The following is a 24,371-nucleotide window of genomic DNA, read 5'->3' on the forward strand; positions in this document are numbered from 1 at the left end:
AGTTGTGCAACTTGCAAGAAAACAACAAATACCGATGAATTTAAAAGAAACAAAATGAGTCATTGAAATATCAACAGTTTCTTCACCACTAAATCCATGGAATTCAAATGTCTACGAGAGGAAGTTAAATTCAGAACATGCTATTTGAGGGGAAAATTTAGCAAATAAAGAACAAAAATGTTCACCGAGGATCCAAGAAATTGCATGAAAATGATTTTTCTTTAAAAAGAAGACTTTCTGTAATCCTAACGGGATTCATTGCAGTGGCATGTTCTAAGTTTCGTCTATTCAATATTTTCAGAGACATTAACACTTAAGATTATACTTCGGGAGAGAAAGCCATAGTGAATCAACTAAATAACACCCTTTGCTAACAGTGAAATCAGTTACATTCCGAACAGCAAACTTGGGCAAAAACTTTTTGAGATATTCTATTCTGTTGTATGCGAAATATACATCACTTAATGTTTGTCTTAAAATTGTAATATGTATTTTCCATATTTTATACCCCATACAAAGTCACCATCGCAAAAACTACCCCTGATGCCCACCCAGCCGACTATATATGTTAGATACATATGCCATTTACATTTAAATAGTAATGAATACTATATTTTATAGTAAATACAGGATTTACATATAGCTTACATACAAATGGGCTATAGCTCCAAAAAAGGAATAAACACTATGTAGACAATTTTCTCTATGTTTTGCTTTTTTGCCCCAAAGCTTGCAAAAACCCATTGATTTTCTTTCTCTTTTACCCATTTCCCACATTTTCCATGATATCTCGATCTCTTTCATCCCCCCATCGCAGAGATTCGCCTGCTGAATGCAGACATAATAAACTTCTTCGCTTTTGTGCCAACATTATCCCACTTACTATATATCCAGAAAATATGCATGTATGTAGCATATAAACATTTCTACGTTCCACCTCGACGGCCAACAATTTACCGCCCGGTGGAATGAAAAAAAAACCCCGCAAATTCCCCTATTCATAAGCACTCTTACTATTTAGAGAAGCATACCTCCATTGCTTCTGCCACAATTCGCGAGAGCGAGAACTTTGTGAGTTCTAGACAAATGTGAGAGAATGGAAGGACATAGAGGAGCAGACTCAAAGCTTTCAAGCTACAATATCGAAGCGCCCCTTTGCGTCATATACAGTTCTCCCTATAAGAGTTCACACAAAAGTCCCATGTTTTGTGTATTGATCGGTTTACAAAATGTTTCCTCTGCCTCTCGACTTAATTTGCTGTATCACGAAAAATATTTGCAATATACCCAAGCAAATGACTATCCACTCCACTGAGTACTATAAAAAACAAACTTGAAATTTTTAAAATCTACGATGAAAATAATTTTAGAATAAAATTACCCCAGGGCATTAAATTATTCAAATATTGTAATAATAACCGAAAAATTGAAGAATGAACTTAAAGAAAATTAAGTTATTGATATATTTTGGTGACAAAACCTTCACAACATTTTTTTTTATATATAAAAAGGAAACTATATCAACCATATCAACAATTTATTCCACATTCCCTACACGAGAAGGGTGAGGCTGTGCCATACACGCAAAGTGTCGGAAAATTATACTTCTTAGGAAAATTCACTGATATCTAGAAATAGAGTAGAATATTTTCAGAAATATTGAAACAAACAGGGCATAGTTGATTAGGACACATGTCATAATCATTTTACCGAAACAACCGTGAAAATATGTTGAGCTGTATTTAACTGACCCACCCTCTCTTCTAGCATCGAAAAAAAATATTAGTTACCCGGGTATTAATGGAATTTTATTTACAATTAAAGATATTTCTTAAGAATTAATTTTTCTCTTTAATAATAATCCCTTTCCTTTATATGACATCTTTTTTTTATTTAATTTACCAAAGTTTCTGTACCATTTTAAATAACAATAATCATTCAGTTCTGATTGCAAATTATACTGAACTAGTCTCCGCTTAACTCTTTCGTCTCTTTTGGCACGAGAGTACCCAAAGCAGCATATGAATGTTCTGTGAAAAACAATGTTTTTTAAGTATTCAGAATTGATATAAATCCGATTCTTGTGGATGATTACAAACTATAAGGATGTCCAAATGTGAGATATTTTTTGTAGGACCTCAATTAATTCCTGAGCTTAGATATTTTTGATTAAAAATTGTGAAATTGGCTTGCAGCATATGCTGCGGTCCGGAAAGAGTTAAAAGAGAAAACATTTACTTCAAAAAATAGTTTACATTAAAGAAATGGGGGAAATAAGTTCTAGTCCGTTAACGCCAATTAAATCATATGATTGTGAGAAAAATGTAGTCAGTAAAAAATCCTATTTTGATCGATGAAAATTTGATCAGAAATGACTTCAGTTCAATTAAATTACTTCTTAATTTTTCCCTTAGCAAAAATACCTTATTATTTTTATTCAATGAAAACTCGTTATTTAACATTTAAAATTTAATCTTGACTGATCATTTTTAGGCAGGAATAGGTACGGGGCTATTTTGAGCTGTTGGATTGATGTACGGTTTTTCGCATATTTCTAAAGGAAACTGATGGACCTTAGAATTGTTTTACTTTAGGTTCACATAATGCTGGTAGAACTAGGGTGAAAGGAACACCTATTGACACTTTAAGAACTCTTGCCAGGGCTTATTGACACCCTATTCCATACCATTTGGAATACGAAATTCAAACACTTGTTCTTATCGAAAAACGCAGATTAATAAAATAATGTTATATTACTTAGATTTTCTTGGATGCATTAAATAAATTTCAACATTTTGGCAAAAGTGTCAATAGGAGTTCCCTGTCGAAGAGGTGTTCATTCGACCCTAAATTGTAAAGCTAAAGCCCAGTTTTCTTTTGAAATATGCGAAAATCATAAATAATTTCAGCCCCTAAGCTCAAAGTAATTACTCTCCCCTTACCAATCTTCTAAGACCGATAAAATCTGTGTCTATTTAGTGCACTTAATGTAGAGAATTTTTCGTCATTGCTTTTATGGCACACTTTCGTTCTTCGCAATTTTCCGAGCTAAACTGCACTCGTCTCAGAGATAGGGTCCCTGACATATTCCATTATCACTAGCTGATATAATCTGCTAATCGAAAATTAAAACGCATGTTTTTTGATTTTTTTTCTAAAATTAGAACCTGAATCCTAAGAACCAAGATCAAGTTCAATATTAAAAAAAATATATATATAAGTAAAAAAAATATATATATAAGTCGGAAAATTTGAGATTACTTCAAGAATTTACAACTCTAAATGCCTTAGGTTCTTAGAATTTTTCCAAAGACTTCAAATGGGTACCTGCAATTGTTAGGATTAACTAACAATTTTTGAAGAGTTTAATTTAACTAGGACAAATCCTAACAGCTAAGGTGTCAAATAAACTTACAAAAAAAAAAATAATAAGGAGGCAAAGCATTGCAAAATGGTCTATGTTAGCTTATACTAAACAGTCTCATCTAATAGATTGAAACAGTTTTCAAATTTTTATGATTTCGTATGCGACTTTCCTCTAGAAAGCAATTTTTCGTTTTTAGGTTATAATTCTTGCGAGCAATGCATACATACACAATTACAACTTTGCAACTATAATACGGGCTTCAGACTGTAGACTTAGCCATATGGCTTAACTGCTCTAAATTCTTATCAATCAAGATTTTTTGGAAAAAAATAACTTAGAATTGGATTATGAAGGACAAGTGACCTATAAGATTCTGAAAAACAATAAAATTATGGTTGCTATTTAGGGTTTTGAGACCTTAAAGAACAGGGCTAAACCTCTAGTCTGAAGACAGTTTAAGATAGTGAAATATTTATTTCAATCGTATGTTTGGAGTTTGGGAAGCTAAAACTTTGAAGATCTGCCCCAGTTTGTCCGAGGACGATCTTGGATAGATCCAAACCGGTTTGACCGAGAATGATCTTGTGGGGAAGAACGAAGTACTCCTTTATCCTCAGTCTCTAAAGTGGTTTATCCGGACCCCGGGGAATTAAAGTAAAATGTAGTAATGGTAGTTGTAGTAATGTAGTAATGCAGTAATGTAGTAGTGGTGTTAAATAAAAGTCTACAAGTTCTGGTGTTTTTCCTGGACCTCGGAGCTCACCATCTCGGCTTTTGGCTCGTGCGTCAATTGAGGGTGGTTACGACAGGTAGAACGCTTTACTCTAACTCCAGAGTCCTAACAGTATCGACACAATTACATATTTTTAAAAAAAATCGCCTACTTATTTATACCAAATCTAGTTATGAGTAAAACCAATTATCCTGTACAACACACTATTTTCCATAATCCGAAACACCATTCCCCTCTTTTAAACCGTGTCAAAATTAGCTTTTAAATACAAACAGTAACTATTTAAAAATTTTGCCTAATTACGCTCGAGAATTTGACCTGTGGTCAAGCATTATATTCATTAAATTCATCCCTTAAAAGTCACATGGGAAAAGAATGTAGAACGAAGCTCAACAATGCGTGATATCAACAAAACATGTCAATTTATCGAGAAGTGTTGGCGTGTAAAACCCAATGAGTGGACATTCATCTCACCCAGTGAACATCCTATACCAGACGAAGGATGAGAGTTATGTAGTGGGTTAGAAAAGATTGAGCAAAACTAACACGATATGGAGGAAGTATACATAGAATTGACACCTAAAATCGATACCAATTCAACTTATAATATATACATATCATAGTGCTATTCCATTCTATTGATCCACAATCTCTCTTTCTCTCTTTGATGTGCACTCTCATTATTACAAGTATATTATTCTCAGCCATAATCTATATACATATAACATAGTGTAGATACCGCATGTTATGCTTTCTATTCAGGCAGCAGTCACAGGAACAACAAACACCATTTACTATAGCAGAGAAGTCCCTTTTCTATATTTCATCATCATCAACATCATCACCATAAGCCTAGGCGTTGAACAACTCTTATTCATCCTTCCACATTTTCTCCATCCCCCATTCAATATTACATTATACACATAATAGCATTCCCGTCCAATACATATGTTTCATACTTTTCCCATTCTCTCTTCTGTTGCTCTATTCCCTTCTACTGCTTTTGCACCGAAACGATCTGTCCTGGGACAGGAAGTATTTTCTAGTATGCAAGAGTAGGACAGACTCTAGGACGGTATCACAGAGAGAAACCCCCCTCAACCCTGTCCAACCAAAAAAAAAAACGTCTCTCTACATCTACTAACATTTTTACATAGGGAATCTCCTCAACTTTTCCGCACAATGTACCAGCCTATTTCACTTTAAATACATAACATATATAGTACACTGGTAGTCTCTTTCTCTCTGTACGCTTTCTACACCCATCAACTTACTTTGCCATTCAAATATATATGTATATATATATATATATAGAGATGTTATATCCTTATATACCTGAAATGCAAGAGATGGGTATGCTCCCAACCATGCTCTCAAATATCCTATGAAAATTCTCATACAGAACTCAGAGAGATGAAACATAATATAGTATAACAAGTATACTGAATATTCGCAATATTATCAATACCCACGCCCGCTTGTCTCCTCTTATGATACTGGAAGAACAGAAAACGTCACATCGCATTGTTTAGTGGACCAATAGAGAAGACAGTCTCTTCATCCACTACTCACTCTCTACTAAATACTTCTGCAACATGACGGGCATCTTTTCTATAAGACTCAATCTTCACCCCAATGTACTACCCACCACTTTTCCCTTTTGTTTTTCGATTTACTTACTCGGAATTTACTCAATGGATGACAAATGCAAAAATCGAAAAAAATTGTAGTTATTAAATGATAGTGGGGAGTTTAAAGCACAGTTATTAATTTCTTTAAAACTAAGAAACTATTAACCCCTTCCTAGGGTGCACTGCCTTCTGCACGAAACGTCTTACTACAATAGATATTTGATCCTTGAATTGATTAGATTTTATACTTTAGAAGTCATATAGGATGAGATATAATAGAAGGGGCAATTCCAGAGCCTATACAACCACGAAATGTATGAGCGCTAGGCCGGCTTCAGACCTAAGGTTTAGCCCAGTTCCCGATGATTTCGAAATTCGAAATTGTAATCAATTTTTATGCTTTTTTAAAATTTAATAGATCACTTGCCTATGTTAAGCTATATGGCTAAGCCTTAGGTCTGAAGCCCGTACTACCGAGAGGTAAATACACCTTAATAGGCTCCCGTGGACCGGTCATCTGGTTCGCAAGGATAATAACGACCCAGTCTGGAAAGTCTTTAGGGGCAGACTCTACTTTGAGAAAAGGAGGCCGATCCAGTCTACGATTTACCGTGACGCCAACTTATTAGGACTGATGAATTGGAGAAAAGTGGAGCGTAACAGGCTCAAATGGCGACAGGTTCTGGATCAGGCCGAGACCAGTAAATTGGTCATAGCGCCAATTAAGTAAGTATGATTATTCTTGAACATCTCAATTCCGAATCTCATCCGAAAATCGAAAAGTTTTATTTTAGAATGCTTTGATCTTTTACATTAAAGTAAACCTAGCCTAATCCATATTGTAAGTGAAATAATTTTAAAGGACTTGAACATTCAGTATTGAAAAAAAAACAGTAGAAGGAATGAATGAAAGATCTGGACTACCTCCGAAGCATATCTACAAATCAAAGATATTGCTGTAATGAGGAAAGAGATTAAATACCGAAAGTCAATATATCTTATTGTTTAATCTCCTAGATTTAAAAAAATATATTCGACAAATAAAGTAAAATATTAAAGGTCCTTTACTGATAAGTTAGAGAAATCTGGAGCGATTTAATTTCGACCTCGAAAAATTCGATATCGAAAGCTTTTACAGTCATAGTGGCTCTGGCACAGCTTTTAGATAAGGAAAATTTCCAGGGGCTATGTTTCCCATATGTTTCTAGCGAGCCGAATAAACTTTTCATTTTATTAACTGTTTTCTGTTATTGTAGAATGAATTAACAGAAAATACAAATACAAAATAAAAGCCAATTTAATAACGAAGAGGCAACCGAAAACCCCAAATTGGCAACCTACGCAGTTTTGAAGATATCTCGTGAAATGTGTACGAAAACAGGGAAAAAATTACACTAAAACCGGTCGCATTTTTTAGAGCTAATGTCACCCCCCTGAAAATTTCTATGAAATCAAAATTCACATCCCTTTCTTATAAGATTTGCATATCTCTATTCTACTCTTTCGCACTCTTATTCTTTTCAATATCACACCAAATTAAATTTAGTTCAACCCAATTTTGTGTCCGAAAGAATGCGATAGACTTATGCAAATCTTTTAAGAACAAAGATCGCTATATTTTATTTCATAAAATTTTACCGATCTAAAAGATGTGCCAGAGGCATAAATATTTATGAACGAAATACCTGCATGGACTATTTCCAAAACAAATCCGAATATGAAAGAAATTGCTAATCTCGAAAAACAATTTTAAAAAATTTAAGACTTTTGACAAATCAATGGTCAATTGAAAAAAAATTAGTGGATTTCTATAATATTACTCTCTCCTTCAAGTAATAATAAGCTGGGAGCTATTCCAAGTCAGAGTAAATTAAGAAAAATACAAACTCCATCGAATACCATTTCATGTGAAACTACCAAAAAAAAAAGTGTCTTAACCCACCGCTATCCTAAATCAAAGGAAGATGTGAAATCTCTCCTCTTACAAGTATATTACAATATACATTACTTCCGTACAAAAACAGACAATTCTTGCATAATTTCCCCCCTATGAATTCTCATACATTAAGCTCCGTAACATTTGTCCAATTAATGTAACAACTCTCATACCTGCCTAATTTCAAATGTGTATTTGTACATATTGTACACCGTTATATCTTATAACATTATGATATTTCACACTCTAAAAAGAGATGAATTGTGAAACAATACTACCACTTGTACGACGTTAGAACTACACAGAAAAGAAAAATAACACTTTACTATACTTAGGATACGCTCTATCGATTATACATCGTACATATACTTATATTGCATTTTAGAGTAAATGTCTAAAATTAATACAAAAAAATAGATTAAGTCGACTTCAAGTTTGCAAATATAGAAAAATAAGGAAATTGTATTATTTTACTTAAAAATCAATCCAAAAGTCCTAAGTAGCGTTAGAGTTTGCTTAGAAATCTTCTGTACGTAAGATTTTTATCGTGGAAAGAAAACGGAATACTAAAGAGTACAAAAGTATTGTGTTGTTTGATGTCAAAGATATTATACACATGAACAATTGAACAATTGAATGCACATTGGTAATTTTAGATATTCAGTAATATTTTTCCACGTTCTCTCGACATGCGTTTTTTTATTTTAGCTTTTCACTTTCCAAACCCTTCAAATCTAAAACTTTTTTTTTTACATTAATAACTATCTTGCAATGATATCTGGTCTATCTGGTGGTTATAATTCGTATTCTTTTGATTTAAGATAATTTTCTCCGAAAACACATTGAACGTGAAAGCCAAATCCATGAGCCAAGACACATACCAGTTAGTCGTAAAAGTAAATTTTGACAATTCAAATAACTTTTTTACGATTTCGGCCATAATTCTGAGACCAAGATTAAAATCAAAATCAAGAAAATTTCTAAGTTTTGGTATTCTGAAATTAAAAAGTTAAGATCATGAGATCTGTCAAATGCCTTGGAATCTTGCTATCCAAGACACAAACCGTGTGGATTTCAAAATTTACAAATCTTGAACCAACATTTCAAGATTTCCAGACGTCAAATTTCTTGTTTTTTTTGGTAATGATTCCAATAACCTCTTACGGCCTCTAGACACTAGAAAAATTTGTGTGCATATTAGAGTCTTTCCCGTCTTTTCTACACAAGCGTAGGCAATTTGCTCCAATATGGACATAAACTTTTCTAGTGTATAGAGACCATTAGAGATGCTTGGAATTTTCAAGATTACCAAACACGGGGTAGCACCAAATACTGCGATTTTTTAATCAAATATTCGACTTCAAAGGACAAGACTTATAGAAATTTATAGGCATTATAGGGATGTTTGTTCACTGATGAAATTGTAGTTTAGAAATAAAAATTAGTGTTTGGTCCTACGCCGTGTTTGGTGGTGCCCAAGTTTCCGTTGCATGCAAACATCAAACTTTTAATTTTGAAACGTAATACTTTTAATGAAAATTGAATTTTTTGGTTTCTTCTTTTTAAGGAGTGTTGCTTAGAAAATTCTAGATAGTTTATGGTCTTTGTTTTCTCTAAAATCATTCTTAATCAATTTCAAAATGAACAGAAATATAGACATAGCCTTGGTTATTATTTTTGGAATTCTTACGAAGCTTTTTTTCACATCATCTCGCTCGTTGAAGAAACATTTTTTGTTTTGTTTTTTGCATTGTATAATGTCTAGAGTATGCAAAATCAAAAATTCATGGAAATTTGAGGAACAAAGAAGTGGCCGAAATTGCAAGCTGGCCGAAATTTGGTACAGTTACACTATATTTTTTTTTTTTAAAATTATGTGGAAAATCTTGAAATATTGATTCTTAGCTACGACATTATAAGTTCCACAAATGCATCACCTCATAATATGAAAGTTTGAGCTTGATCTTGGTCTCAGAATTGAGGCCTATTCTCTATCTTTCAATTTTTTACTAAAAATCTTCAAGATCCAGAAATAAAATAAAATTATTCACAGTAAATTTTATAGTTTGTGTCTTGACTTTCGTTAAATTTTGCAAAAAAAAATATAATAAATAATTTCAAAAATATCTTTCACTTACCATTAGCTTTAAGGAGTTCCGGTACGACAAGGTCAGTCAGGTCTGGCTCCTCGCCATACCAAAAGATCCATAGTTCTTTAGCGGCATTCAGCGACAGGGGTGGATGGACAACATATCCATTCCCTGAGGAACCCGGTACCGGTAAACTTATGTCGTATAAAGCACCGGACGGTTCCGATTTTATGGCGGCTACACGCCGCCATACGCACAACATATCGGCCGCTAAACATCGAGAATAAGAACGCAATACTGGATCATCCAGTGGATCACTGGACGCATTCGGTCGTTCACCTATAACCAATTTACGCCATTTTATGCCGCAAAGATCGGTCTGAAATTCAAAAGAAAAAAAAAAACATAGAAACCAATTAATAAAGAGATATATCGGTCATAAATTATTTTAGTGCGTAGTTAAAGAAAAAATAAAAAAATAAGTAACTTTTCATTGATTCTCATCATTCTATAGCATTCAAGTTGCTCGGAATATTTCAGTTTTCGCACATTCACACCCCGACTGACTAGTAACAATCGGTTTATGATGGTTCAGAAAATTGTTTTTAATTTTATTTAAAGAAAAAAAATTCTCAATACATTTTGTGCTAATTCCTAAAGAACTTTTCAATAAAGTATTACAAATTACAATTACTTTTACAAATTACAATCCTCGATATTCTCTATCGAATCAACCTAGAATAAATTCGTGGTCAGCCGGGATTGTACCATGTAACAACTTACTACCTTGTATTTTAAATTAACCATAGCATTGCATACTTTTAATATTCACAATCGGCACAATTTCTCCATAAGGTTAATGTTAATTTTGGGCCAAGGACTTTAATGCGTGTATATTGAGGGAAAATAAATAAACACAGCCTAAATAATTAATATAAAATGTTTTTATCTGCTAATGTAACAATCATAAATTCATACAAAGTAATATTTTACAAAATTTGCCAAAAGGTGGTTCAAATTTAAATTTCAGAATCGGAACAAATAACATTTGCCAACCATGATTAAATCCAAGGAACGGTGAAAAACTATATGCTTAAAAAAAAACGTAATACGCATTACTGTGAATTAAAAACTACGCTCAACGTAAAATTTTACAATGATCAAAGTTTTGGTTGAATAGAAAAGTCAACGATATCAATTGGTATTTGTTTCATCTATTATATTCTACAATATACATACATATTTATGTTGTTTATGTTTTAACAATGTAACTAACTCTTCATCCACATAATGCCAGATATTATTATTCCGTCTTATACTGTCAAATGTGAAATTAAACGGAAAATTTACTCGACTTGAGAAAACTGGTCATGTTCGTGGATATGAAACAGAAATAGAAACATCAAACACATCCACAAATTGGCACACATTGTCAACTATATGCATAAGAGAATTTTAAATATATAATAAAAATATATATTAAAATGTATACATATCTATATATACACGTGTGACATTCTCTTTTATGTTGCATGTATTTGTTACATTAAAACGGAGAAACCGACCTTTGCCGATAACGGGCCGACATCGTATAAATATATATGTACGTATACCGCGATATTGCTACTGAGATTCTTTCTTAAATTATTTGAATCGATATATTGCCATCTCACTCATCAACTACACACATATTGCTATCTATCACCCACATTAAGTTGCTATTCAGTCGTGCACTGTAGATCTATTTCGTTCCTACCTTACCTGAAATTTTATGCTTCTCTACCTCTCTTATAAACTAATGTCCATGTGTGATATTTTGTTAGGTCTTAAACATCAAAGTATTGCATTGCATGTGCGCCTTGAATTTTTTTCTCATTATATTACTCTTTTACTCAACATTTGTTCCTCTTAGTTTGTGAAAAAGTATAAAAATTTTATGTTTCAAATTCGCAATTCTTGGTGTTTAGCAAAGAAAAAGTAATAAATTTGAAAATTATTAACTAACATATTCCTATGACAATATTTGAATATTATACCATATTCACTTGTATTAGGTAAGTTGCCTAAATGAGTGATCTCGTGAAATGCCTCGATTCTTATATATGCTGGACAGACCTACGGCTTAAGTCGAGAGACGTCTTAACGTAATTATAATCAAAAAGTACTTGCGTATCATTTACCGTTTACCGGTTCTTACCGATTTGAACTGATTCATAAACATTTTACATTGCCCGTCTAACACAGGGGAAGGGGCCCCAGCGCTAAGACTTAATTTAACACCCAGCTTTGGGCACTATTTTAAGCCTTAATGTTAAGATTTGAATGGTATGTCTTAATTAAGGACTGGATTTTTCCACGGGCATCAATGACGCACGAATGAAATTGTCTCTGACACTTCCTGTTTTTAATTCGAAATATAGTACAAACGGAAGAAGTAACAATCACAATAATATGTTTCGTTTAATTTGTAATAACGATTGAACATTTTAGTACAGTAAAAGAATATCGTGTGAAAAAATACCTCCAAAAAATATCCACGAAAAATAAATAAAAACACGTAGGGTCAAATGAACACCTCTTCGACAGCGAACCTCTATTGACACTTTTGTCAAAATGTTCAAATTTATTTAATGCATCCAGTAATATAACGTTTTTCCATTGGTTTACGTTTTTCGATAAGGATGATTGTTCGAATTTCGTATTCCAAATGGTACAGAGTAGGGTGTCAATAAGTCCTGACACGAGTTCTTGAAGTGTCAATAGGTGTTCCTTCCACCCACTTTAGGTTTTTAACTTGTTTCACGTAATCACTGTAAAATTCTCTACGCGCAACACGTCGCATAATTCATAGTTATTAACAAAATCGCGGAAAACCCACTGAAATCGCTATGAAAACCTTTGAACAACATTAAAAACAATAATCCTCTCGGAAAAAATCCATTTTGTTAGTGACAGCAGAGTAGTACGTCCGGCACTATTGTTTTATTAGTTCCGGTGCTCTCCACAACGACCGTAGAACAGTGTCCTTCACATATATTTAGTAAGGGGTATTTTCTATGAGAGCTCCTTAAAAGTAAGTTATGAAAGTTAGGGGTTAATTCAGGCTTTAATTTACGCTTATCTGGTCAGACGGGTGCCCAAAATAACTTAGGGGTAATATAATTGAATTTCGGATAAAAAATAGTTATCGGTTATGAAGTGATTCCGTTTTATCAGAAATGCCAAGACCTTTCTAATGAGCCCAAATATGACTCCATTTGTTTGAGAAATATTCTCTACATAGCCTTTTAACTTTTCATTTTGAAAAACCATTATTAGGAAAGATTCAAAGGTATTGTTGAGAAGAAACGCTTAGTTATATAGGCTGTTGGCGGATTCTAATGATATCTTTCTTCATATCCGCGTCAGTAGTTCAATAGCGTACAGTAGACTCTCGCTCAATCGGCTCTTTTTCAATCGGGCGACAAATTTTGTTGACAATTTTCACGTTTAATTATAAAGCTAATTCGCGCAAATTCGCTGTAGTTCTTCCTATTTTATCGTAATTCTTTATAATTGAGCGCTTTTTGTGGAATTTACAAAGGCTTTGACGCTCAATTCTATCGCTAAACCGGATGACATTTTGCCCCATATTCCCGATTGAGAGAGAGTCTACTGTACTACTGACACGATCGGATCCGATTTTGCCGAATGGCCATTTGGGAATGAGAAATATTTAAAACCTGTGAACATGAGAACGATCAGGGGCAATAGATCAGATCGCAGCATACAATAAAAATAAAGTAATTTTAATTTGGAATTATTGTGAATTTCCTAATAAACATACAATTCTATTTACTTAATTATGAAAGAATTACAATCGAACATTTAATGGTACTCATACGTTTGTTTTAAGTTGACCTTTGATACCTAACCCTACTTTTTGGAGATTTTTGTGTTTTTCAATGTTCAAAAGACGAGTTAATTGAGTAATGAATTATGGTAAATTTTGTTAGGTTTACGATCAAATCAAGGAACAAAAATATTCTACCTTTTAAGTTTATCTACACCAAGAAGTTATTGAAGTTATGTACAGGGTTACCCTCAGTAGATAAAAATGTGTAAGAATGTCACGGTGGTATTTCTTATTCTCTACATAACGGTAAATATGAAAAATTATTTCTTTTATGAGTTCCTCACACTGAAATTTTATGTAGAAAAAGATTTGTTGCTTATTCTTTTTTTTCGTGAAAGTTAGAGAAATACAAATTTGAAAAGTTTCCCATAAGGATCATACAACTAACATAAAATTTAGTGATCTTCCCATTTGTTCCTTTATTGCCACGTATATAAAGGGCAATAACACAAAAAAAAAGAAATTTTGTAATTATTGCATTTCTTATTCTCCCATACAATGTTCCATTTCGATCCCTTGGCATTGCATTATGATGGAACCTAAAAGTAATACTTTATCGACTTTCTAATTATAGCAGAGAAAGCTTTGTTTTCTTTAAATACTTATACTATTGCATATATACATAAACTCTCCATACAAATATACATGAAAAAGTCGTTTTTTTGTCTCAAGCAAATCTCTTGTCTTTGCAAAAAAAAGGTATTTTTTAATAATAATGTTATGAATATAATTTGTTGCATCAGTCATTGTGGCATTATGATTGAGAAATACTCAACATATACAATGTTGACCAATGAAAGATATAGTATCAATTAGTAATTTAATTTCTTATGAAAAGAATTTTAGGTTCATATGAATAAAATGTAACAAACAATAATTGTTACAAATAAAATTTAAAGATTAATTTTAAAATGCCATAACTCACATGGTGTATGTGTTATTTTTATTTTAGATACTAAGAAGTATACGAGGTAAACTTATCAAAAAAGAATTTATATTTAAGAAACAATTATTGTCATTCCGGAAATAAAGTAGCAACTTTTTCTCCGCATGAGGGATCCGTTTTCTCCCGCAATTGGCGCTGGGAACAGTTCTCAAATTTGTTTTTCAAGCTTTCTGTCAAAAAATTAGTAGAATTGAATGATTATTAAAAATTTTCGTCATCTTTGATTTTTCCTCACATTTTTTAATAAACATTTATCATTTGTATAAAAACAAACGTAATTGAAAAAATATCCAATTATTAACATATTAAGAACAACAAGGGAAACTATTGAACTTTTTTATGTATATTTCTTTAATTCAATTTTTAAAATAATTCATTACATTGTTCATTATCGTTTTTTTTATGTTACATTCCGTCAACGGATCGAAAAAGTGTAAAAAAATGTAAATTGAGGCTGAAATGCCGCGAAACTTTTGCTGAACCATCAAAATATATTTATAAACAAAAATCAGTCCAATAGCTCAATTTCACACAGCATTTGTGTCAACCACAAGACTTTAAGTGGAAAATGGCTTAATAATTTACATTGATTATTTGTGCAGTTGGTGAATTTCAGAATGTTATAAATATTTAGTATTTTTCTTTCTGTAAAATAAATAGGGATTAGGAAATTCTTGAACAATAGTGAGAGGAAACTAAGAAGTTTCACGGAAACAAGTTTTATATAATCACTTGAATAACAGTTCCTCACATCATTCCACCAATCTTGATGTTCTTTCCCTCATCCACACCATCTCAATTATTCTTTTTTTTGCAATTTCTTTTCTTTGAACATATTTTTTTCTCTGTATTTCATCTACTTCTCTTCCCATAACTTTAAACCGATATACGGTTCAGTCCGTTCAGTCTTTCTCTCTATGTTTTGCCATCAAAGTACGAAGTAAAGGTGATTATAAAAGGGGAGCATGTGTATGTACATAAATTTCAATAATCTAAACATGATTTTTACTCTTCATCTTATTCACACTTGAGTAACATGGCAACATCGAAAGGCTACTTCACTTAACAATCTTTTTCCAAAGCGACCTAGAGTAATTTAACTAAAAGAAGCAAGTAAAAAGATGCCGGGGCAAGAATAGTCAGCGGTAGAAGAATTAAGAAATGAGATGTTTCAGAACGTATTGAGCAAATTATACTATTTAATTGAAGTAAGAACACATCCTTCTACATCACTGAAATAGTAAGCAGTCTAAGTTCAAGTATTTTTAACTAATCTGTCCCGGCCTTCTCTATTTGAAGAAATTATGTAAAACTTTGTATCCTCCACAGAAAATTCTATGGCTAGCCGACTATTGATAGCCAAGAAATATTTCGTTATCATATCATAACCGTAAGGTAAAATTCGTGTTATTTTACCAAAACTAAGGGAAGGCGGCTTTTAGACTTTGCACACACTCTAGCTTCGAACACTTCATATTCTTCCCAAATTCCTTTAGTGAATCTGATCTAAGTATTACTATAGATCAGAAGTGTTCGAAGCCAGAGTGTGTGCGAAGCCTGAAAGTCTTCTAGTTCTAATAACGTGAAAATTACCCTTTCATTACATTTTTTTTTTACAAATTCTCTAGTCTGTTTATCTTAAAAAGAGTATTTAAATTACAAAGTTAGAAACTTTGGAATGTACGACTCAGTTAGACTTTACAAAACTTCTGCATAATTAAATGAAGATTTTCCTGCGTTTAATACTGATTTCATATCTTCTTTGGAAATTTGCACAACAAGTAAGTAGGGGTATGTTTAAGTGTAACTGAGCCATATCATAATGTAATTTAGCTTCTCAATCTGTTTGTGCAGCTAAATTATATCACGATACAGGGTCAATTTTATTTAAAAATGGGTGAAAAATCCTAATTTCAAAGATGCCCCACTTCCCCCTAAGTACTCTGTTGTTTTGTTTCGAAAACTTGTCATGAAACACTAAGCCGGTGGCAGACGTATATAGATATTTACCAGGGCCTTCTTAGCTTTGTAATTTTATTGTACGTGCCGATAACCGTTGACTGTAGGTATTTACATATCTTTCCTTTTTCGATATTTTTCTTTTTCATTTGTTAAAAATTCAAAATATCAAAAATGAAAAATTTATTGTCCTTTTTACATTATTGTGAGAATATCTTTTCTCTAATGGGATAAATTTGCATAATTCAAGTGAAGATTGATCGAGCATAAGGTGAAATTCCTAAAAGATTTTTTTTTGATAAGGAGGAAAAAAGAAGACACTGCACCGCTTTGATTAGCGCACATGCAGGAACATGCGCACTCGCTTTTTCAATGTACATATAGTACACTGATGAGATATTTTGAGTTTTGCGATTCACCACAGACACGGTGATTACATGGAGTGTGAATGAGACAGAGCACAGTAACACCTACTATATACAATTTCTGCCATCGCGCATATCATCTAGTTGATAGTCACTATCACAAGACGCAATGTGCCGAGAGAGCTAGACTGAGATGGCGAATATTACATACAATAGAGGGAAAATTTTACAGATAACCCGTCTAGCGGTGGTCGAAAAACCAAGACTTTAGCTCTCATGCAAATATTACATTCAATAATTCTTATTTGAAAAACAAGAAAAAGCACATAATCACTTTTACAAATGTAATTCAAGAGAGTACATAAAAATGTTCAAATTATGTCTTAAAATATTTATGTATTTTTTAATGTAACAATACTACTTTATAGTAAATTATAGTGCTCGTAAATTTGCACTTAAAACTGTTTTACATAAATGTTTGATTTTTTTAATTTCATTTCTTTCATGTCCAGAATACATAAGATACCGTAAATGCGGGTAACTTTGCCCCCCCCCCTTCTGTTCGTAAGCGTAATCCTTTAAAAATGCTTAATTTAAGAAAAGCTTTCGAATAACAGAAAGGGGGACTCTAAGATACATATAATTCGGTAGTAGCAGAGCAGAATTAGAGTCAGTAGTCATGGTTCTTGCCTACTTTTCTGAAATTTGGATAGTTTTCCGTTGATTTTTGAGAAGGTTTTAATGAATTTAATACGGATATACATTTTATAGCAAACAGAAAATGAAAGTTTGCAAAATATATAAACTATTGCAAGTAATGCTATTAATTTACGTTATTTTCCTTATCAAAGATTTTTGCAATTGAATAAAAATACATTGTAATACATTAAATGTTAATATGGTGATTTCAAATAAGAATATCAATATGGGAAAAAGCCGAGAGATAGGATGGTGAAGCATATATAGAATACATTGACTTGATCACAAATGCCAACATTTTCTGATAACACCTTATCATCCGGACCTAGGTTTACCACATTTTTTTTCTTTTCTTTGACTTCCACTGTTGTTAATCTTTGGGAACATTTCACACACCACATCGTGGTGAGGATTTTTATTATTGGCACATTACTTCACATGAGCTGTGGTAGTGTAGCATTTATCAATCAATATTTAACTACAAGTTTATTGTCATTCAACAATGAATAAATAATTGTGCGAAGTGTGAAGTAAAAAAGACTTTACAGAATGTTCAAAAATTGAAAAACAAATTGTATTATTAGCACTCTATTCATAATGAAATCTATTAGAAAAATGGATAAGTTTTACAGGTATTTTTGTGAAAATAAATGCTTTATTTATAATAAATATTAAATAATATATTACACAAAGTATCGTTATTCAATATTAAAATTAATAGACATATTTTCAATGTAGGGGAAAGCAGGATAGTTTCATAAAGTTGAGGTTATTTTTAAAATTCATTTGCCAAAAAAATGGGAAAAAGCGTGCCAGGATCGCGAAACCGTATTCTGCATTGTTCCTTATTCATAAAGGAGATAACTGGCAGGAACGAACTTCTTAGAGAGAGGAACTAGCGGCTTAATCTAAGCTTTTTGATGCCTTATACCCTAGACACACTTACGACATAAGTCGAGAGACGGCTTAACCTTAATATAAACAAAATAATAATCAAATTACATTTCCATCAGTTTATGACTAAGCCGTCTTTCGGATTAATCAGAAAAACGGTTTAGCTAATGGGAAAGTAATGGGGATTTAGTCAAATTATTATTTTGATTATAATTACGTTAAACTGTCGCTCGGCTTATGTCGTAAGTGTGTCTAGGGTATTAGGTTGCTTTTTCTTTTCTCTTTTCTTTCATTTCTTGTTTTTGTTTATTTTTTTTTAGTGAACTCTTTTTAGATAATGCATACGGCTCATACAACCTGAGAAAGATCATTGCACCGTCTTTACTCTAGAAAGTGGTCTCCAACGCCAATACGGCGATGGCTGACTCAAATATGAAATTCATTAAGCTCTGTAGGGGGAAGTAGGGCTCCTTTGAAATTTAGATTTTTCTATGTTTAAGTAGAACAGAGCCATATTATATTGTAAATTAGATTCTGAAGCTGTGTAGCTAAATTATATCACGATAAGGCACAATTTTATTTGAGAATAGGTGAAAAATCAAAGGTGCCCCACTTCCTCCTATACCTGAAATGTGTTTTCAAGAGCATTAGCTCAAAAGCTAATATGTATCAATAAATTGAAAATCGTATTTTATCAATGAACAAATTCTCTGTTCTCATTTCAAGTTGAGAAAAATTTCTTTTTGAGCAAGGTTCTGAATTGGTCTAATCTAGGGTAAGATGGGGTAATTTGGAATCATGCCTAATTTGGAACACTGAGATTTCCCAAGAGTTTTAGATAGTAAAAGGAAAAAACAAGGTAGAAGTAGTCTCGAATATAAAATCTTGTACTTTTCGTGGTCTTCTTTTTCTCTTTGACCATTTGAAACAGTGAGAAAATTTCAAAATTCCAAGATAGACATGATTCCAAATTACCCCACCTTACACTACCCTAATTGCCCGATGATCCGATGATGATAAACTGAGAGAACGACATCTGACGGTTACTTTTAAAAACCATTTCATACCCCTAATAACACCTATTCTTCCTTGCACAAAATAGTTTGAGTTTCAGTAGAAAAATACTCAAAGTATACATGGCAATGGAAGCGTGCATCTGGTTCCTCTGGTTCTTGAACAAAATTTACTGAGAGACTAATAAAAAATTAAAAAGAAGGAGGAAGAGTACACAAGAAATACCTACTTAAGTAACCGGCAGATATTTCCAGGTAACTCACATTCATTTTAGTCTAATACGTATACGGTAGAGAGAAGAAAAGATGGCAATTGATATATATATGTATCAAACAAATACACATGAAAGGGTATATGTAGTCAAGATTTTCTCTTATTCCTTTTAGCTCTCTTTCCCAAACACCTACAAGATCATTGCACACATAATTGCATTAAAATAAATTTACGTCTCTCTCACTTCTAAATAAACTTCAAAATAAGAAATACCAAATACACCTATACAAACACACTATTTTGAAATTATGGCTAGTCTAAAGTGATGATAACTTTCATTGCACCTTTCTCCTCTTCAAACCTTTCCCCTCATCAATACAACATCTTAAGTTTTCCCATATCTTTAATCCAACTTTTATCGTAATAACGGATCTATGTACCAAAGTACATGATTCAAAATCACTCAATATGTAAAAAAAATTAAAAATGTGTGAGTGTAGTTTTTGATTAGCTTCATCATTTTCTCATCGTATTATTTATTTATTTTACAAAGTAAACGGCAAACAAAACAGAAGAATTATTCATTATTATTACCACTACAATATAGCTTATAACACGTTCTATTTTCAATGTAAAGCATGTGATCTGCTTACAAGGAATGAACGCTCAACAATTTTGGGTTCACACTAAGCATAATTCTATATAAACAGCCTCTGCCTCAAAATTCCCTCCAAACTCACACACAAATTCAACTATGAATAAATCTTACAGTGGAATATATTAGAAAACTTTAAAAGTTTTGTATAGGAGAGAGAAAAACATTTTTTTTTCTTCAAAGTGCTGAAAAGACCATGGAAAAGATTTCATGGAACAGTGTGTTTAACAAATATGGCACAGTTGCAATAGGAAGGGCACAATGTGAGTTAAATAAATTTATAAGGAGATCTAATGAGACTTTCAATTTCTTTTTACCAACGATTTATTTAATCAATTGGCTTTTACACTCAATCTTTTTTACTGAATTAAGACTTAAGTATGGCCAAAATGTCTAGATATCGATCAAATACTGTTTCGCGTGGTGCCAGAGAAAACCGGAAGATTTCCTATGAAAAAAAAGCTGTGTAGAGCTTTTGTTTTTTTATGCTTCAAATGCTACAAATTGAGCGGCATATGTGGACAATTTACGAAAAAGCTTCTTGATGAGAACGATTTTCTGAAAATTCGAAGAGCGCCTTTGCTATAAAAATTGACATTTGAACAATAGCGTGCAAATTTCACATGTTCTTTTGTAAGTAAACCCTTTAAGACGGGAAGTGATTAGTTAAAAGTTCCAGAAGAATCAGTAAGTGATGATCGGTCATGGATAACTAGGCAGTAATTGGATATTACCCGTTATATCTTTCAGATCATTGAGATTGAGACAACACCCCCGCTGGACTGCCTCCCCAGAGTATTCAGTGTGAAATGAAAGCTTTCAGTTTTTCCTTCAGCTCCTGCGAACTATCTTCCACGCACCTGGCGATATCCATTCAATTGTAAAACTGTCTTCACGAGTTTTAAGTTAATTTAATTAAATACATAGTTTAGCTAAACAATAAAACCTCTATAAAAGCCCCAATAGCTTGACGGGCCTACATTTTTGGTCATTTGTTTAAACTTTAAGAACCAAAAGTAAAATAATTTTACACCATTTGATCTCATTAGACAGAACTATTTCGAAGTACACTCTACAGTGCTATGCACATTCATTCAAAAATTAGAAAATAAATATATCTGTGCCTCTTCCATTACAACTGTGCGACATCTCTCAGAAAGTACTACACAGAAGTGGGAGTAATGTGAAATTTCGCTTGTAACAGTCATATGATCCAAGTTTCTAAAAAGGTAAATCGTTTGTTTTCTTTCGTTTTCTCATAAAAGTACTATCCTTTCATATTGCCTTATGGTGAAAATGAATGTTTGTTTGCTTGTATCAATCGTTTTGTGATTTCCTACCAGTGGCCAAATGACTACCTTGACCCTATGATTTTCAAAGGACATCCAGTCTGCTTTCACTCCCAAGGACGAGTGCCTTAGAAATATATTTACAAAATAGCAAAATCATTGTTATCTCGGTGTGACAACATAAATATCTGTTTTCTCTTTCCATCCCACTATGTGTTGCTTCTTGGTTGTGTATACAGGTGCTACAAGTCATGCTAATTTCACCAATTCATCCCCATCGAAACCATTAACCATTGCAACATTTTGTATATTTCTTATGATATTTAAGATCTACATTAAGCTCTTTGTGAAATTCACAATTTGGTAAAAATATTCCATTCTTAATTTTTTTTTAATACCTTTAGTAATATTGTAAATGTTTCTTTTTATACCATGAGAATCGTGAAAGAAATAAACATACCGTTCCATTCTATTTAATGAGAAATCTGTTGTGTCACAGACCGAAAAAACATATTAAAGTATATATAGTGTATAGTTTACAGCAAAAAAAATTCCTGTTTATCTATTTCATATACCATAAACATATCATACATACAAACATAATTTACAAAAGTATTAGTTTTTCACAAGTATATGTAAATCATTTTTTGAACAAGTAGTAAGCAAGGGAATTTATCTTTACAAGCAAAAGAAGTTTATAAAATAATTTATATCTTAGAAAACACTTCATTTTTTCTTGTGTTACGGGATTTTTACTAGGTGTGACTTGTACAAAAAAAATCTCACCAAATAATGCTCTGTTTTTAAATACTTTGGCTGTGGTAGACGATCAAATTAAAGAAGTCGATCTTTTATAATTATTTTTTATTATAATTTTGTTTAACCTTGACTAAAATACAACTTTTTCATTGTTTCATGACGCAAATAAATAAAAAAAATTTATTATGTTTCTTTAAAGATTGAAAAAAATAATTTTTATAATTAATTATAAATATTTTTTTTATAAGCCAAATAGAGAAACCTTCATACATACATCCATAACAATTAAAGAGTTTACCCGAAGAAAACTTATTCAATCTTATAATAAAGCATACAGCAAAAATGTGAAAAATTACTTTAGCAAAATAACTCGGAGGCTTTCCCTACGACAAGAAAGAAGAACGGTGCTCAAGAAAATTAAAAGAAAAAAAATATGAAACTGTGGATCCAAAGAGAGACGTCGAATCAGAAAGCTCTGGACTGAAAGCATGTCGACTTATTCTTACCACAAAGTAAGTATATTATGTACGCAATGCACATATATCCATATATATACATAATGGCGGAATATTTAGAATCATTCTGTCTTCGTCTCACAATAATATCTCAATGATACTATATTTTCCATGAAATTGGATAGAGTGAGATGATATGAGACTATGAATACAGAACGAGGAGGTGGAGATAGCATAGACCCCGTCGATGACAATACGACAATGTTATTAGCATATGCATAAATGACAAAAACGGCGCACTTCTGCACCAGCTCTTAGTTAAACAATAAACACAATAGACAATGCTTCAGAGAGCGACTTTACATTAAGAACGGAATCTATGAAACAAATAGAACTTATCACCTTTTAGTACAAGTTGTTTTACTGTAATGTTAAAAAATTCTCAGTTATTCTTTAAGAGCACTAGAGAAAATTCTTAATTTCTTTGTTTTTCTAACACGATTTTAAGTGCTACTTTTATTTTCGTAGGTATTTAATTTTACATAAAAACAAGTGAATTACTTTATGTAAAAAAAATTATGTTTTATGCATTCAAGTTTATGGCGTGTTTTAAGGCCAATTTTTGCGAAATTTCAGAGAACTTTGCTATTCTCAAATTGCAAATTGACCGATTTAAAAACTTTTGAAAATTAACACATACTTAAACGGCACAATGTCGCTATCAAAATTTAAAATTTTCTTAAAATATGAATGTAATATAATTTTTCAATGTTTAAATTTTATTTTTTTTCTCTTTTCTAAGAAAAAAATGTTGAGTATCCCGAACAGTTATTTGACCGAACGCGCTAGGAAAAGCGACAAAAAAACAGTCGGTAGGTTTATTGTTAATTAATAGGGGAAACCGTGGCAGTAGTAAACATGGGACTTTATTATATAAGGATCCCAATTGTGTCTATGTATTCAGATAGGTCTCATCCTCTGAAATCTAAAACTAATTCAAAAATATTGTAGTGTTTACAACTACCTCCTGTTTACTATTACCCCAATTTTCCCTAATTATTAATTTTCAGAATTCTTGGAATTGGAACATTTAAGATAGTTGTTCTTGTCCGAAAATTTGTTTGTTCGAAATTCAGAATTGTCCAAAATATAAGAAATTTTAGTGTATACATTTTCTTAAAATTTACTGTGCTCTTGGAAAAGTCAAATTCATATCATTCAAAATAGTACGCTACTATCAAAATTTCTTCTATATTTTTTTTTAGTTTTCTAAATTATTTTATCCCATTGTGAAACATTGTAGGCATAACCCGGTTAAAGCGGTCTTAGATTTACCTTAGATTTACTTAGGTTTAGCGAACTAGAGTTTTAGCCCAGTTCCCTAAGGTCTTAAAATCTTAAATATCGAGCAATTTTATTGCTTTTTTAGAGTCTAATAAGTCACTTAACTTTATTAATCCAATTCTAAGCA

At 32.2% G+C, this 24,371-nt stretch overlaps 1 protein-coding gene across 2 annotated transcripts in view; it reads right to left on the bottom strand.

The window, feature by feature from the left end:
• Positions 1–24,371, bottom strand: part of LOC129800855 (mediator of RNA polymerase II transcription subunit 13) — a 73,560-nt gene that overhangs the window by 44,863 nt on the left and 4,326 nt on the right. For both annotated transcript variants that reach the window (XM_055845557.1, XM_055845556.1), the window contains exon 2: positions 9,806–10,136. In XM_055845557.1, the coding sequence (XP_055701532.1) occupies positions 9,806–10,136 (331 nt within the window). The remainder of the gene's footprint in view (positions 1–9,805; positions 10,137–24,371) is intronic.

This window comes from Phlebotomus papatasi, chromosome 2 (genome assembly GCF_024763615.1).
Source record: "Phlebotomus papatasi isolate M1 chromosome 2, Ppap_2.1, whole genome shotgun sequence".
Classification (NCBI taxonomy): Eukaryota; Metazoa; Arthropoda; class Insecta; order Diptera; family Psychodidae; genus Phlebotomus; species Phlebotomus papatasi.